This window comes from Pempheris klunzingeri, chromosome 3 (genome assembly GCF_042242105.1).
Source record: "Pempheris klunzingeri isolate RE-2024b chromosome 3, fPemKlu1.hap1, whole genome shotgun sequence".
NCBI lineage: Eukaryota > Metazoa > Chordata > Actinopteri > Acropomatiformes > Pempheridae > Pempheris > Pempheris klunzingeri.
In genome coordinates this window covers 18,027,417-18,043,420 of record NC_092014.1, presented here as the reverse complement: position 1 = coordinate 18,043,420, position 16,004 = coordinate 18,027,417, and the positions used below count along the sequence as shown (strand labels likewise).

The 16,004-nt window shown below is 39.8% G+C and overlaps 1 protein-coding gene across 3 annotated transcripts in view; it reads left to right on the top strand.

Annotated features, from left to right (window-relative positions):
- The first annotated feature begins 867 nt into the window (after positions 1-867).
- Positions 868-16,004, top strand: part of LOC139225604 (inactive rhomboid protein 2-like) — a 35,166-nt gene continuing 20,029 nt past the window's right edge. For 2 of the 3 annotated variants that reach the window (XM_070856390.1, XM_070856388.1), the window contains exons 1-2: positions 868-971; positions 13,831-13,980. In XM_070856390.1, coding sequence (XP_070712491.1) covers positions 13,843-13,980 — 138 coding nt within the window. In that variant the 5' untranslated portion in view covers positions 868-971; positions 13,831-13,842. Of the gene's footprint in view, positions 972-10,954; positions 11,098-13,830; positions 13,981-16,004 lie in introns of those variants that run through there. The other variant, XM_070856389.1, reaches the window with a different exon arrangement.

Genomic DNA, 16,004 nt, shown 5'->3' with positions numbered 1-16,004 from the left:
AAATGTGACACTTAACTACAAAGACCTATTGATTAATTGAAAACCATCAATCAGATTTTTTTAGTGCAATTTGAAAAACTTGATTCACTTAGGTGCTGACAGAAAATTCAAGCGCTCATTATTAAAAAAATGCAACAACAACTATTTCTTCAGTTGATTGATGGTCATTTTTGGACCTGAATATTTAAAGTGGGTCAAATAATAAGTATCTCAGATCAGAGTGGTGAAAGTCAGACACCAAAATCCAAGACAAACAAAATCAGACTTGAACATGTGAGTATTCATTGTTCAGTTTCACAATATGGTATTTGTTTATACAAATTAGAATAACTAAGGCCTTACTTTACTTTTCTTACTACTACTACTGAGTGACACTAGCAATATCCTGTGCAATACACACAGGTAGCCCATATATTTTACATATATATTTATTTTTTATGTTTGCATTTACTTTTTATATTTAGAAATATACCTTGTTTTTGCACTAATTTTGCTTCAGATACTTTATTTTCTGCACCTTTTTCTGCCTCCTCTGCTGCTGTAACAAGTCAATTTGCCCGGTGTGGGATAAACAAAGTCTCTTATCTCCTACATCCATAATGACAGGAGTGCAGAGTGTCATCCATACAAGACAATTGTTTTCAAGTTACACAGTGATGAAACACAAAGAAACGGGGGGAACATTAGACACATGCTGTACACATGCTGTACACATGCTGTACCTATGGGCTCCTGTGGGCTCCACACGCGGCCGGCCGTTGGAGGGTTGTACCCGGCCCAGCTCTCCTCCTCTGCGGGCACGGAGTAGAGGCTCCGCCCCCTGGCGCTCCGTGGAGCTGCACTGAAGGATGTTGGAGGAGCCGAAGAGGGAAGTGGAGACACACTGGCAGACAGCAGCCCGCAGTAGCCTGGTGTTTCTCACACAAACAGCCTCTGCTAATGAATAAAACCCCGGCCTTTTCTTCTTGGAGGTGAGTGCAAAGAAACTCTTCACACCGCTAGAAGCTAAAAGTTAACTTTATATGTTCCGGACTACGGCCGTTTTTTAAATGTTTAAAATGAAAACAGACATTGAATATCTGGAAATCACCGAGTATCCTTAGTTTGTGGTTTGTACTTTGTATAAAAGGAGTTCCGCTGGTAGGTGTGTGAACATAAAAGAGGATAAATAGCAGCGCTAATGAGAGTTAACCTTACAACGGTCGTTTCTGTCCAACGTTAGCCAAGCCGCTGACAGCATGCCTCGACAAGCCCTTTGTTACTCTACCCGTAATTCATCTCTAGTTCCCCTCTGTTTTCTCCTTAAAGTTAACTAACCACAGCCGCCATGTGCCGACATATTCGTCTTTTGTGACACCCTCCCATTTGTTTTTCAGATAAAGTAGGAGGGAGTGCTCACTAGTGGTGTTTGGCTGGAGTTGAACCGGGAATTACCGTCACCGAAACTGACATTTAACGCAACACGTGAGCTCTGACAGGAACAATAAACCGCATCTGTGTTGGTTTCCCACATTAAAAGTCATTAAGTAGCTGTTTTGAGAAACGTCCTGCATGTTTTAAAATGAATTAGTGACAGCCGTGCTCCTCTCGGTCACCTCTCCTCCTCCTCCTCCTCCTCCTCCTGGAGAGTTTCATAATCCTGTCACCAGTTTGTGTCCACTAGCTTTTTCTCAGAGGGTCTGAAGGAGGAGGCTCAAGTTTCAAGTGCAAGTTTTCACTTTATTTGTCATATGCAGGTTAACACGGGGTCAACGGTACAATGAAATGTAGAGGGTGAGAGAAACGGTCAGCTCAGCAAAGAAAGCAATAATATAAGATAAAAGCAATAATATAAGATAGGATACAATAAAATAGAATGAAATATAAAATGAAATATGGAATTATATACATATGGAGATGAGGATATGTGAAAAAGTGAAGCAAGAGTAATGAATTTCAAACCTCAAACCTCATCTGATGTCCACGAGTCCTCCATGTAAAAACATGGCAACAGCCCTTTTATCAAATTCATTACATTAATGGAGCTGTCAGTTAATTTCTGAACAGTGGCCAAATGTAGGTCAGTGTTACTCCGCACTGTGGGCTGAGTGATGGGTTGTATTTGTGTAGAGACAGTGGTCCAATCTACAGTGACCAAAACAGAGTACGTTTTCAGCCACTGGTGACATGTATGTATGTGTCCCATTAACATATGATCAACTTAAGTGTTGTAGGTCCTCATAGAGGTGGGTGGCATAGTTTTACTGCAGTTTTTGTCTTCAAAATCGCATCATAAAAACATGAAGTCAAGTGTAACCCATTAGGTTTTTGTTTTAGAGTAATAATAGGCGGGGGAGTAGTCTTTTATTTTAGTTGACAAGCTCATCGAGGGGGAAGACTGAAGGTGCTAGCCACACATTTCCATTAAACACATCCATCCTGTAACATAACAGATACACGGCAGGAAAGGAAAAAAAAGAGAAAGGCAGTTTTACTGTGCACAGATCAGTTTCAACAATACACTTCCTTATCAGGGTACAGCTTTTCAAGAGTAACATAATGTTAATTAACAATTAGGCTGTGTGTCTTTGATCACACTGCCCTGTCAGCACTCTCCATTAAACTGTTGTACTTGCACTATACTGTCATAGTATACTATTTTAGTGCTACTTGTGCTATTTTACATGAGAAATGCTAATAATTCTGCTTAAAGCACATCCCCCATATCTGTGTTTTGGAATCATTTTTAGAACTCATGTACGTCTACATCTCAACATTGTTGTTGAAGGTGACTGAAAACAAGAATAAAATAAATTGTAGTCATCACCAATTAAAATGTCGACCAAACCTGTCAGAGAACGAGACGTTGTGAAAGTCTCTAAATAATTCTTGAAAACAAAATGAGATTTGGAACTTTACTTTGGTCTTGCCAAGTAAACTCTATCCTATAGTATACATTTCCTGCCAGACTTACAACTTCTCTGCTAACCTTTCCCTCTGCTCCGATCACATTCATTCTCCCACTCGCTCAAACACACACTCACTAAGGACACTCAAAAGAGCTACGCTACTCATAGATTGTGTCATTCCCCCTTTGCCTCCACACTCAAGTGGTGTGTGTGATATGGCGTCAAAAGGCGTTTTTGTCTCAATTTTCAACAAAAGCTGCCAGCCTTTGAGTTAGACTGGGGAGACTCTGTCCTACATGCGGTGAATAATGGAGTATTACTGCATGATGATTTCCACTGCAGTATATATTAGTGTGTCATACTAACTTGCTGCAGCTGTGAAGGAAATTCAGAAAAAGAGGAAATCTTTAATTATAGAAGGCAGGGGTGTATGTTTTACAACATCCAACTATGCAACCGTTACATCTGCGTGGTTGAGCTGGCATGCTGTTTGCATCACCGGCGCACCTGTGACTGACTTAACAAGCAATGTAAAGGAAAACTGTGACCGAATGCAAATCATCATCAAATGTCCCCTCTGTGACACAAAGGTAGCACTTTGATGCCTCAAACAAAAAAAGATGTGTGTTGTTAAACCTGGTGTTAAATGGGAGTAGATTTCTCTAGTAGTTTACCAGTGAGTGTTGATCTTCATGGCCCTTTTGGATTTCCAGACAGCCACCTGCAAACTGCGAAGCGGATTGAATAGATTGATTTCTGCCTCTTTTGACAGAAGTTAAAGCGCAGTAACAGAGAATGTATCTGCTCAGAGGTTTCAGTTTCTTCAATGTTGTAATAATTAGGAGTTTGTAAACCATTTGGCTGGTCCACTTGCATTTGCTTCCATTCTGTCACAATCATATCCTGTCATCACTTCTGCCTAGGGGTTTTCCCTCCATGATCTTATCATTTTTCATCTGCTACATGATAACACACCCAGAAAGCATTGTGCCTTTTTTGCAACAACCCACTTCAGTAACAGGAGTATCAAGCTGTTCGCCAGGCTGATGGAATGTTTTTCCTGCACACTCGTGCCAGCCTTTATTCACAGTGCATGATACATTATCTGAAAATATTTGGACACTCCGGAAATGCCTGGAAACCTAGAGACTCATAAACCTTAAAAGGACTTCTGGGGATATTCTGGCCTTGCTATAAAGCTCTCAGTTGTGCAGAGAGTAGACCATTTACATTCATCACGACACACAAACAGCTCTTTTTTTTTTTTTTTGTTCCTCTGCATTTCTTGCAAGATCCAGGAGGGGACAAAATGTCTTTCTTCATGTTCTGTCTAGCACTGCTGTTGATTTGTGGCACTGAGTGAGAGTACACTACTTTGTCTGTCTCAGTTTTAACAGCCAGGCTGGTCCAGTTCACAAGGATGTCTCTGACAAAACCCTCGAGTTAGCCGTGTTGGGTGACACATTGGAGCACTCACACAGACAGAGAAACACAACAGGGTAGCTTTACCTTGTTTTATGAACACACACATGGCATAAACATTAGTTATGTAGGTCACATCTCGAGGATTGGGAGGAAGTGTTGAACTGGGAACACAGCTGAGGGTTTGCATAGTAGCTTGCTGATATACAGGTTTGTACACGCAGACTCTTGGAAAGTGGCGCAATGCTTTAAAGTGTCTGTGGAATGATTCGCTTGAAGCCAAGGTCCCTCTCAAACAAATAGTGAGCTTGAATTACTGCCTTCTAATAGCTTTGAAATGGAGCTATTGATTTGTTTGAGGCATCAAAGTGCCATTATCAGCCAAAGCTGGCTAGTGGGATATGTAAAGAAACAATGTTTTGTTTAGAAAGTCATCAAGGTATTGTGGTTGGATGTGAAAATTGAGGGGGCAGTTTTCGACTGTTGCTCTGACTGTTGCGAAGCACACAAACACCACTGAAACTCACACACTGTCCCACGCCCTCAGAGGCACAATGACTGTCTGCTCAGTCGTGATCAGTTTGTATCCTACTCACACACACAGCAACAGTGAAGCCAAACCAAACATGTTGTCCACCTTTTGAAATTGTTTGTGTGAAGTTCATCAGGAGGATTTCATTTCATTGCTGCCATCAAAGGTTTTGTTTTTTCTTGTAAAGGTCTTGTTAAATGGGCCAGCTGGCTGGTGGCCCATAGACTGTACTGGAGACCTCTTTCACACTCCTTTCTGGTCTTCCATATACAGCATTGTCTAACAACTCAGTTTGTCATGACGGATAGGCGTCATTGGTTTGTTCAATTTGGAAACGGGAAAGAAAATTCATTTTCATAAGCAACATGTAGTTTTGTATGAATCTTGCAAGCACTTTGGATTGCTATGTGCTGGGATGAGGAGGAGTCATGAAGTTCAATTTGAAGTTCGTATTGTAGTTGTATTTCTACTAGACTATGTTTACATATTGTAATATTAGAAAAACACATCATTTTTTTCATATTGTGCAAATTGAAAATTGCTCTTTTCAGCGTCTTTCTAAATGTTTCGTTTTAGTTGCTCAAGGCCCCCCTCCTGGAAAAGCCCAGCCTGCTCTGATTAGTCATCATTAGCCATCTACAAAGCCTAGTCTCTGCTACAAAAGCCACATTAGGTAAGCAATATGCTAACGTCAAGTTCAACAGGCTTACCTGCCAAATAAACAACAAAACATCATAAAACTCAGCAAAACTTACAGCTTCCAAGCTTCTCAGACAGCTCATCCTTGAGCTTGTGCCATTAACAGCCCCTGTTAAGAGAGGAGACCCCAGAAAAATAACACACACACACACACACACACACACACACACAACAGATGTGTTTTGCATGATTTGCTTGTATCTTCAACATTACTAGAACTAGTGTTGGCCATTTGGCTATGGCGGACTGCAAGGAGCATTCAGGTTTTCAGTGGGTGGGACTGTCAGGGGGTCACCAAAGTCATCGTAAATCATCCCGTGGAGATGATTAATATTCATATTTCATGGTAGCCTGGTCAGTATTTGGTCCAGGAAAGATGTCTCAACAAAGTGTCATTTCTATTGAAATGAAAAAACATTATTGTGACATCTAGAAAAGGGAAAAGTGTCTGAAGGCACAATATCTTTGGGACCTGATAAATGTTACATTGTGCTACTAATTATAGAACTAAGACATGACGTCACCTACAGGCATGAATCAGATAACCAACTTTCCAATGAAAATGTCGTCACCGTTTCTAAATAACTTTTAACATCTTCCTGCTTTCTGTTTTCTGTTTAGAAGATATTTGCACTTATTTGACAGTGGTTTGCCTTAGGGAAACAATACTTTTGACTGGCAGTGTTAATACACACTGCTATTCTACTGCACACTGTTAGAGCGGGCAAGTCCCACATAGAGATTTGTACTTGACTTAGTTGTCCACACACTGACTGACTTTGTGAGACACAGAGTCTGTGCGAGGATGTGAACATTATTTGAACATCATCACTTGAACTGTTTTCAGTTTTCAATGCTGTCCTCTGTTTTTGATAATGATATAATTACAGTTCTCTCTGTTACTCATCCTTCGCTGTTTGTTGCACTGATGTTTCATAATTTGAATCACACTTTTTCTGTGAGCCTCTGAGTAACTGCATGTGTGAAGTGAGCTTTAATGGATTCTAGGATCACTGTGCCCATGCATAAATGTGCTCTGCTGGTGTTTTTCACGTGTCACAGAGGTTGAGGGACATTAATGATAAGAACAATAATGATGATAATAATACATTTATTTATATAGGGCTTTTCTAAACAGGTTACAGGTCACTGTACATACAAAAAGAGAATAAGTAAAGAGTTGTGAAATATGATAAAATGCAAAGATGACAAGCCACAGAGTGAAATTAGTAAAAAATACAAAGTAAAACCAATAGAAAGCAGGTCTAAAGTGGTGAGTTTTTAAAAGTGACTTAAATGTGTTAGCTCCCCTGATCTCTTCCAGCAGGTCGTTCCACAAGTGAGGAGCCTGAACAGATTTATTGGTGAACCTTAACGACACTCATCTCATTTAAAAATCTTTACATTAACTAAATAAAACTTACGCTGTTCACGTTTGAATAGCTTGAATAAACACTCGACGTAAACTAACAGTCTCACAGGCTCATGTGTATGTCCTTGTCAGGCCCTACATGGGAGAATGAAAGTAAAACTTGGCAGATGTTAAGAAGAAGTAGTGATGAAGGTCAGTTCTTCATTTAGCCTCCCTTACAGCACTGGAGACAGCTACAGCTATTTCCACTGTGGACATGCGCAGTAGGATGATAGATTTGTTCATAATGGTAATCTCTAAATGACTCATTCAGTGTTTAATTGTATCAGTGTGTAGAGCACTGTTTTGTTGAGCTAGATGTTCATGATCGCTGTAGCTGAAGAAAGTGTGACTTAGCAGAGTCTTAAATCTCAAGAGGAAGGATGTTGTTGAGCAACACTACAGCCCAAGTCTCCATTATCACACATTCACACCACTGTCAGAGGCTCCACCATGTGACATGTTAACATGGTCACTAGCTGACTCAAAGTTTCACTGCTTTTATAATGTCATGATTGCAGCCAAAAGAAGTTGCCAGTTGCATGATGTTACTTTCATGTAAAGGGTTTGCTTTAACTGACATATTAAACTACTGCTTCTTTGAGTGTTTTTTCTTTTTTTTTTTTCTTACCGTTAAACTCCAAATTCGACTTAAGTGGGCAAAGATGTTTGTGATTACTTTGTCTCTGTAGTCATGTAAAACATTTCATGCGAGTATTTGTGCATGACAGAAGATTTACTAACAAGTAAATAATGAGGCTGAAGACTTTGAGTGGACACAGTTTGGTGATCTGTGGGTGTGAGTATTGAATATTCATGTGAAAATGCCTGACTTCCGTATCTCTCAAGTCAACATACGTTCCCCCTTGTGGGGAAAATCACATTTTTATTTTGAGCTCTTATTTACAGCACTTCTTAAAGTGATGTCTGGTCAGAGACGGCCACTGTGGTGACACTTCACTTAGTACATTGGTTACTTTCACTACTGAAGTAGGTCTGAAGCTTTCTCGACCAGTCACGGGAGTGCTTAAAATGGAAAAATAGAAAAAAACCTGAACTTGGCACTCAAAACACTCAAGTTGAGGAAGACTCACTCTGTTCTCCACACAGTCAGCAGCAACAACGAGCTTTTTATTTTTGTGTAGGCACATCGTGTAGTTTTGCAGCAACTCCCTTGGCTCAGATGTGAGAAGAATGCCAAAAATACACAGCAAGTGAAAGAGTTAGGTTGCTTTCAAACTAGGCATAGTTGATGTCTCAATTTTTTCCCCACATTTCTTTGTGTTCTTTCACATGATGAACAGAAAGAACGAGGCTGTAGCTCTACCTAACACTCCCAATGATAATAATAGTCTAATTTCATGCTTTCCACATTGAGGTTTTGCATACAGTCTCTTACCAACAAACATATAGAATAATGCCTTGATATATTATGTATGATGCTTACTATCCTTGAATGGTGCACAAACAAGATACATGTACATTCATTCATCATACACAAAACACATATACCTCTCACCTTGATTCCCTGCCCTCTGCCATACACATGCACACACACACACACCCTCCCACACGCACCTTTTGTTGGTCTTGCAGGGCCTCAGAAAAGTATAAAATGTCTGATTGTGCTGTTATACAGACAGATTGTGTTTATACACTATCATACCTTTCAGATTTTGTTAAATGTCAAATAATGCAACAACACTTTATCGCATGTTAATCAGCTGTAGCCAAGGAAGCCTGGAAAAGCAGCCTTGTTTTGTATGATTGTCAAGTGCTGCCTATACTTGCCATAAGTCACACTAAGTGTGCTTGGCCCATGTGGAGTCAGTCAACTGTAGAGTGAGTGCGACAGAAAATGAAACACGATATCTTCCCCACACCCCAGCATGAGGGTTATGTGTGGAGTTTGTAGTATTGGGACAATTTGTCCTGACTGCATTTGCAACAACATTTGCATGTATCTGAGAAATGTACAGCTCTGAGTGAATGAGCGCAGTCCAGTCTGTCTCCAGGTTTACAGAGGACAACACCGCTTGGAGCATCAGGCAGAGGGGAACACACACAAACAAACACACTGACGCGCGTTCTCCCGGCAGGCCTGTCCCTGGGGGAGAGAGACCAAACCATGGTGACACACTCCCAAAGGAGCACCTGATATCACCCAACACAAAGGGGTGGAGGTGGCTAACACACTCTGGTTAATGGTCAAGTGAGGAACTGTTTAGATAAACCACTGAATTAACAGAGAGGCGCAGAGACGCAGGGACACTTGTTGGAAGTGGTACTCTCCATGTCATGTGATGACTGTAGCTATGGATGATGTCATAGTGGACATGTCTTTTCATTGCTCTGACACTCGACTCTCTGGCATCTATGACTGCATTGAGCGAGTTGACATGTTCACCACCCACATCTGAGGATGAGGAACTCTGTCATTGATTTGTCACCTCCAAGGTCTCCTCTATCTCTCCCCTATTTTCTCTCTTTGCTCTAGATGCTTTTTTGCTTTTGCTTTTCTTTGCAAGCGTAGACTTGACTTGATTTCGACTGTGATCTGAGAAACACAGGTGGAACATGACATACTGGCTCTAATTTTCCCCAAACTCTATCATTACATTGGAAAATGAACTTTGACACCAGCTAGATGTGGTTAGTAAAGCCGAGAGAGTGCACAGATGGTTAATGATTAGAAATCCTCAATGCTCTTTAGCTACATACCAACATTTGGAGGCACAGCTGGGGAAAATCATGGTCATAGATTCAGTAAACATAGCTGAACTCATTCTTAAGATGTTTTTCTTGTTGGTGGTATCAACAGTCTGTCAGAACAGGCCTGCTACTTAACACCAGCAGGGCTCCAGACCAACTTTCTCCACAACTTTCTGCACAAAATTTAGGCACATCACTTGAATAGACGTGCAATGTAACATATTTATATTTATTCTGTCTTAACTCTAATACTGATACCACTGTACTAGTGTTGTGTGCTTTGGCGACACTGGGGAAACTAGGGGCATTATTCCAACCTTAAATGTCACATTTATTTCTAATATTGCTACATTTATTTATTATAAAGGTATGAATCAAAACAGCGTCATCAAAATTTCTCTAAAAATGGTTGCAAAATGTGACTAAATGGTCACAACCAAATTTTTAATCTTCTTTGTCTAATTTGTCAACACTGCTGTGGTGATTGAACAGAACAGACTATTAAATTAGCTAAACAAGAACCAGCCTACTGGAAAATTGTCTTATCTAGAGTGGAGCCATACATTGAATTCATCTCCATGCTCCTGGAGGCCACTGGCCTGGTCGTTCTCTCCTATGAGGACCGCTTGAACATTTGGGAGGGAAAAAAAACATCTCATAGTAACTTTCGTTGTAAGAAAAATAACTCTTAGGTTACCATCATGATAATTTCAGAAAATGTTTTACTTTAAGATGGCTGAGTATCAATACCTTTTACATGTGTTGGCAAAGTCTTTATTTTTCCTCTTGTCCCTTGTCAGTGCCTCATACCCTGTGGGCTTCTAGCTCTTCTTATGTCCCTGTTATCTTTCCTCTGGAGAAAACAATTTTCATTCCCATTCCTATTAGTTTCCCTATGTGGATCCCAGCAACTGTTTGTCTACATTGATAGACCGTGTCAGCAGCAGTCCCTCCACCACTCTGTACTCCATCCATTAGTTAAATTTCTAGCTATTTCATTATCTAAGTGCATGGGGTCCAGCCCTTACCCACCACTTCACTAAACCACAGGCTAGATTGTCAGAAGCCTTCTCCTTTCCCAGGAGAACTGACTCAGGCTTTCTGTCTGAGCTTGAAATATTTATCACACATAATTGAAAACACTGTTGGCAGAATTGAAATGTACACCCCTATTACTGTAAAGGTATTAAAGAAATGCTGTTTTTTTCTGGGGGGAGGGGCATAAACAATATGTAAAGCCCTGTCTATCTGTGCCTTGGCTCTGTAGGGGAAACTGGGCTATTGACTGAGCTGGTGTCAGATTTCCCTGCTGCTGCCATTCCTGCCGCAGACACCCAGGGTCTCGCATTGATTTAATCAACCACAACTCCAGGACAACTTCAAGGCTTTCAAGACCATAATGGATGTTCTGGCCAAGGCTTGTGACATTATAGGTTTGTGTCTGCAATGCCTTTGATTTCTCTGGAAATGCTTAGCGTAATGCTACGAGACATTCTGAGTTCCAGGAATAGACTGGCTGGTTGTTCTGCCGTCGACCGTGATTGGTATAGACTGGAAGACGGAGATAAGTGAGTTTGACAATATGATTTCATCCCTGAGCAGACAGAGAGAAGGGTAATAACTCATATCACATCAACTCAACTGACGAGACGGTGGATGTGATTTATGTGGTATTTTTGTAATCCAAAGTGTGCAGCATGTGCACACGTGGTGTAGTTCAGTAAATATGATGTGCTGTTTGTAAACATTGACTGAAAGACACAGTGAGCCTGATAGGAGTCACCCTGCTGGATCTTTGGGTAAAGGATTAAGAGTCATGTCAGACAAAAGTTGATGAATTAATTCAGAGCAACTTATAATTTATGTAGAAGTAGAACAAGCCTCAGCTATTAGAGCGCCATTAATATATGCAATCAATAAAAAGGAGTGTGAGGCTGTTTGCAGTTGACGCAGAGGAGAAGGCTATGGATTACTAACCACCTGGAGGCTGCATGATGATTTGAGAGCGCTATTGATCGCTGTCATGTGATGTCATCGGGTGTCACTCCCAATGGTTTAACAGCTGGTGTATCAGTTGCTTTTTCATTAGTGGTCCAGGTTCATAAGTTAGGTACCTCAGATTCGATGTCCTAGCTCTCTAGTTGGCTAACCAGTTCCAATGAAATTATTTTAAATTTGATATGTAATTTATTTATTTCAAAAGTCTTATGCATGAAATTTTGAACATTAACATTGCACCATTGACAACTGTTTTCTATATAACGATACAGTGGAGTAATGGCATCCTGAGCAGAGAATGAAGTCACACTTCCTCTAAGCTTCTCTGTACTTCTTTTTTTGGCTACAAGCATGTTGGTGCATGTGAATCCCTCTTGTTAGCAGCATTAGCAGGATAGCTAGCAAGCTAATAATAATGTTACATGAATTTAGGTCACTCGGACATTGAAGGAATATATCCTTACCAAGCAGAATATGTTACTAATATTACTACAGTAACTCAATACTATACAGAACAATATTCCAACCAACAAAATAACAGCCATGTTGTACATCTTCTTGCTCGCCCTAGTGTACTTCTGCAGATCAATGAGCAGGATTGCTTCTGGCATACTTTTTGCATCACTGTGACCTTGATTTGCCAGGTATTTATTTAATTCACTGGATCAGACGAAGGAATACATGTCCATCTGGTTGTTTTGTCACTAAATGGTTTCCCAAAATAATTTTCAGAAAATTTGCTATATTATGATAAACTTAAGCTCTATTACAATGTACAATTACAAGCACCAGACCCTGGGGTAGGAACCTCAATATTTTAATGGGAAAATAAATCATTATGTGACACAATAAATCTATTGGATGTAATTAATGAAATAAAGAAAAATAATTTCCGTGTAAATGCATTTGAGTAAATTAATTATGTGCTGTTGTTACCACTTACACTTCATTATCAGAGGATTGTTTGCAATGACAGGAATTTAATATTGAAGAATAATTAGTGTACCTTTGTTTATTCATATTTTTAGGCACACAGTCTCCGTCAAAGACTCACGAAGACACATCCCTCTCCTCCCTTCCAACCTCCTTCCTTGTAATTACATTAACTCAAATAAATGACCTAAGCCCTGTGCAGCAACACATGGCAGCTATTCTTAATATAACACCATTTCTCATCTGCTCAAAGTGAATGCAGAGCCATTTAAGGATCACTTAAGAAAATACCCGTGAAGGTAATCAGAAAGAAAGGGAAGTTGGCAATGAGTCTTTTCTAGCAGATTGAACTGGAGGAAAGCCAGCTGCTGCTCAGAGGCTGTTTGTTTGGAATGACTGTCATAGTTTCCTTTTTGAGTTATTGTTGAGGCCATGAAGGAAAAGTGCGTGTCTTCTGTAATACACAAATTTAAATTAAATTAAAGTAATTAAACTAAAGCTGAGGCATTTTGTGCTTTTTTTTTTTAGCTCTTATCTTTTGTTTCTTATGTTCATAGATAAGCATAGACTTAATTATCAACATGCAGTCACTTGCAAATTCAGGATGCAAAGTCAGCAGAGCTTTGCAGAAAACATCATCCACTATCAGCATCACAATTACAGACTTTTAAGACTTTATAGACAGATTTTGTTTGCTAACAATAATTTTGTTTATGAGTATGTTTTGTCATAATTTTTGACAACAAAATTAATAGTAATCCTGTTTAGAAATCCAGAGATTACATGTAATCTCATTACAGAATATTACATTTACATTTTATTAATCCGCTTTGAGTTATAACCTCCACATATCTTTCACCAATTTTAACTTGCAGCTGAATTGCTTTGGACTGAACTGTTACAATACAGTTAATTTTTGGTATGAGCCCAGTCATACAATGGCAGTCAAGAGTTAATTTCCATTTCAGACATAAATCTTCCAAAAGTTGGATTAGTGTAGTCCTGTTCGACCACACGTGGTGTTGTGATAGTTGGTGTAAGTGCTTGAAAGTAGATAGAATTTGAAAGGACATGTAAAGGCTATTCACTATAACTTGATTAAAAACGTTTCCGTCTTTGTCACAAAGTGTACTCCTGTATAATAATCGCCTAAACCAATTTTACATGTCTCAAATGTTTTTCTTTTTCTGGACCTCAAATGTTAGTTACATCTATTATGACTTTCTCACCCACAGCAATCTGACAGGATGGCGTCACAGGGGGATGAGAAGCCTCCTCCAAATGGAGGTCAATCAGATAGCCGTCTGAAGAGCAAGAAGCCGCCCAGCCTTGTAATAGCCATCCCTCCACCTGAGGAGATGATGTCCCACGACCCTGCAAAACTGGTAGGCTAACTGTTGTGACCCAAGCCTGTGTTTCACTGCCTGGCCCCCAGATTGTCACTTAGAGTATGTGTTATCACAATAACTAACCACTTCCTCTTATAACGCCTGCGTTATGCTTTCCCATGCGTGCTGAATAAATGAAATGTTCTTAAAAGTACCCTGATGCAGTCTCTATTATACAAGGTAATATTTACTGTCAGAAATTATTAATTAACAACAAAATTAGTTTATCATTTACATTGATTTAGAGCAGGAAGTGGTTTCATACTGACCAAAGTTCACTATCTATTGTAAGAACTATCTGAACCTCTCTGACTGGTTGGCATTGTAGACCTGTGGCTCTAAAAAAGTAGTTCTAAAACTATTAAGCAATCGAGCAGTAAACTAGTCACCTGAAAATATATTGTATAAAATATGATAGTAATTTTAGTTTTGTTATTTTTAAGTTTTTTTATTTCTAACAATAAACACTTGAACCACCCCTTTACTCACCAGTCAGTCCCCAATCTGTGGGTGAGTTGCACCAAAATAATTACCAGTGATGTCTACACACGCAAAGAGCATTTCATATGTGATTATTTGTTTGCTTTCTTCATTTCTTAGTATTGTAAATATTTTTGGTTGTTTATTGGTGGTTACACAAAGTAGTCACAAGTTTAAGACAACCCTTTAGCAGCTCCTCTCTCTCTCTCCTGCTCTTTCTTGCTTGGTGTCTTATGGTTAGCTATTCCTCTGTCTTTAATGATAACTGTGCATACTAAGTGATTTATCCAAGTTTCGCATAGAGAAGTAAAATGGAGCAAAAAATTAATAGCTATTCCACACTGTGAATGCCTCTCAGCATTTGATCCTCAGTCCATTCAGAGGAAGCACATTCAGGGATAAGCATGTGAGCAGGACATTGTGTTAGCTAAGAGTAAAGGGAGAGTAAAGCATGATATAATCTGTATCACAAAAAATGTAATGTAAATGTAAATCTATCTAATAAAACATGATCCAACCAGATTTTGTGGCTCCAAATTGAGATTCAAGTCAGGGTCTTAATTGACTGGAGATGAGAAGAGGCTTAGTGTGTTGATTCAGAGCGCAATCAGAGGGTTGAATTTGGATAAAAACATACTCATCAGTGGTTACGAGAGTGCCTATAATCATTTGACTCAGAGCTAGCAAATACAGGGAAAGGAAAAGGAGACCTACAGCACTCCTTTATTTTTAAAAGTTCAAAAGGCATCAAAACATGTTAATGAGGGTAACATACTCTCCCTCTATGCCTCTGAATGTGCCATTTGCTCAGGCTGAGAGGCATTTTGGACAGCTGTCCTGCAGTCTTTGGGCACAAGTCCACACACTTTCCCCCCTGTGGGCCCCGTGCTTAGAGAACAAACGATGGCATTTCAGCTACACAAAGCAGTACATAGGCACAGTTTAATTGACCATGCTCTAGTTAAACTGTTCCTAAAAAACCAACTAGTGTCGTTAACATGCAAATATAGTGCAAGCTGCTGTGTGTAGTTGTGTAGTTGTATGGATTCGTACTACATGACAATTACAACTTTTTTGCAGTTGCATTGTTGCATATGTTCAAGACCTATTATTATGTGAATGGTTATTAATTGTAATATTCATAGTGCTCCCTATGTTATGATAAAAACTATTAATCATCGTCACTGTTAGATCACTGTCTACAAATCTCAGAGAGTTGATGCTTCCACTAAATAAGGCTATTTGTCTGCACACAATTTACTTGTGAATTACTGGTGTTCAGAGCAGAGGCTCCTCTGTGTCAGGCCTACAGAGACAATTAAGTGCACAAATCCTTGTATAGAGTCCAAGATCCAAGTCTGTCTCCATATTGCAACAAGCAGAGCCACAACCTGAACATATGGCTCACTTACAGCTCACCTCGAGCCCCATTACCTCTCAGAATAACAGGGCCATTAGCCCCACCAACTGCAGAGAGACGGATAATGGACTCTCAGAGTAGTCCCTGTACCCCACACCACAGAAGAACACTCTAATCAGCA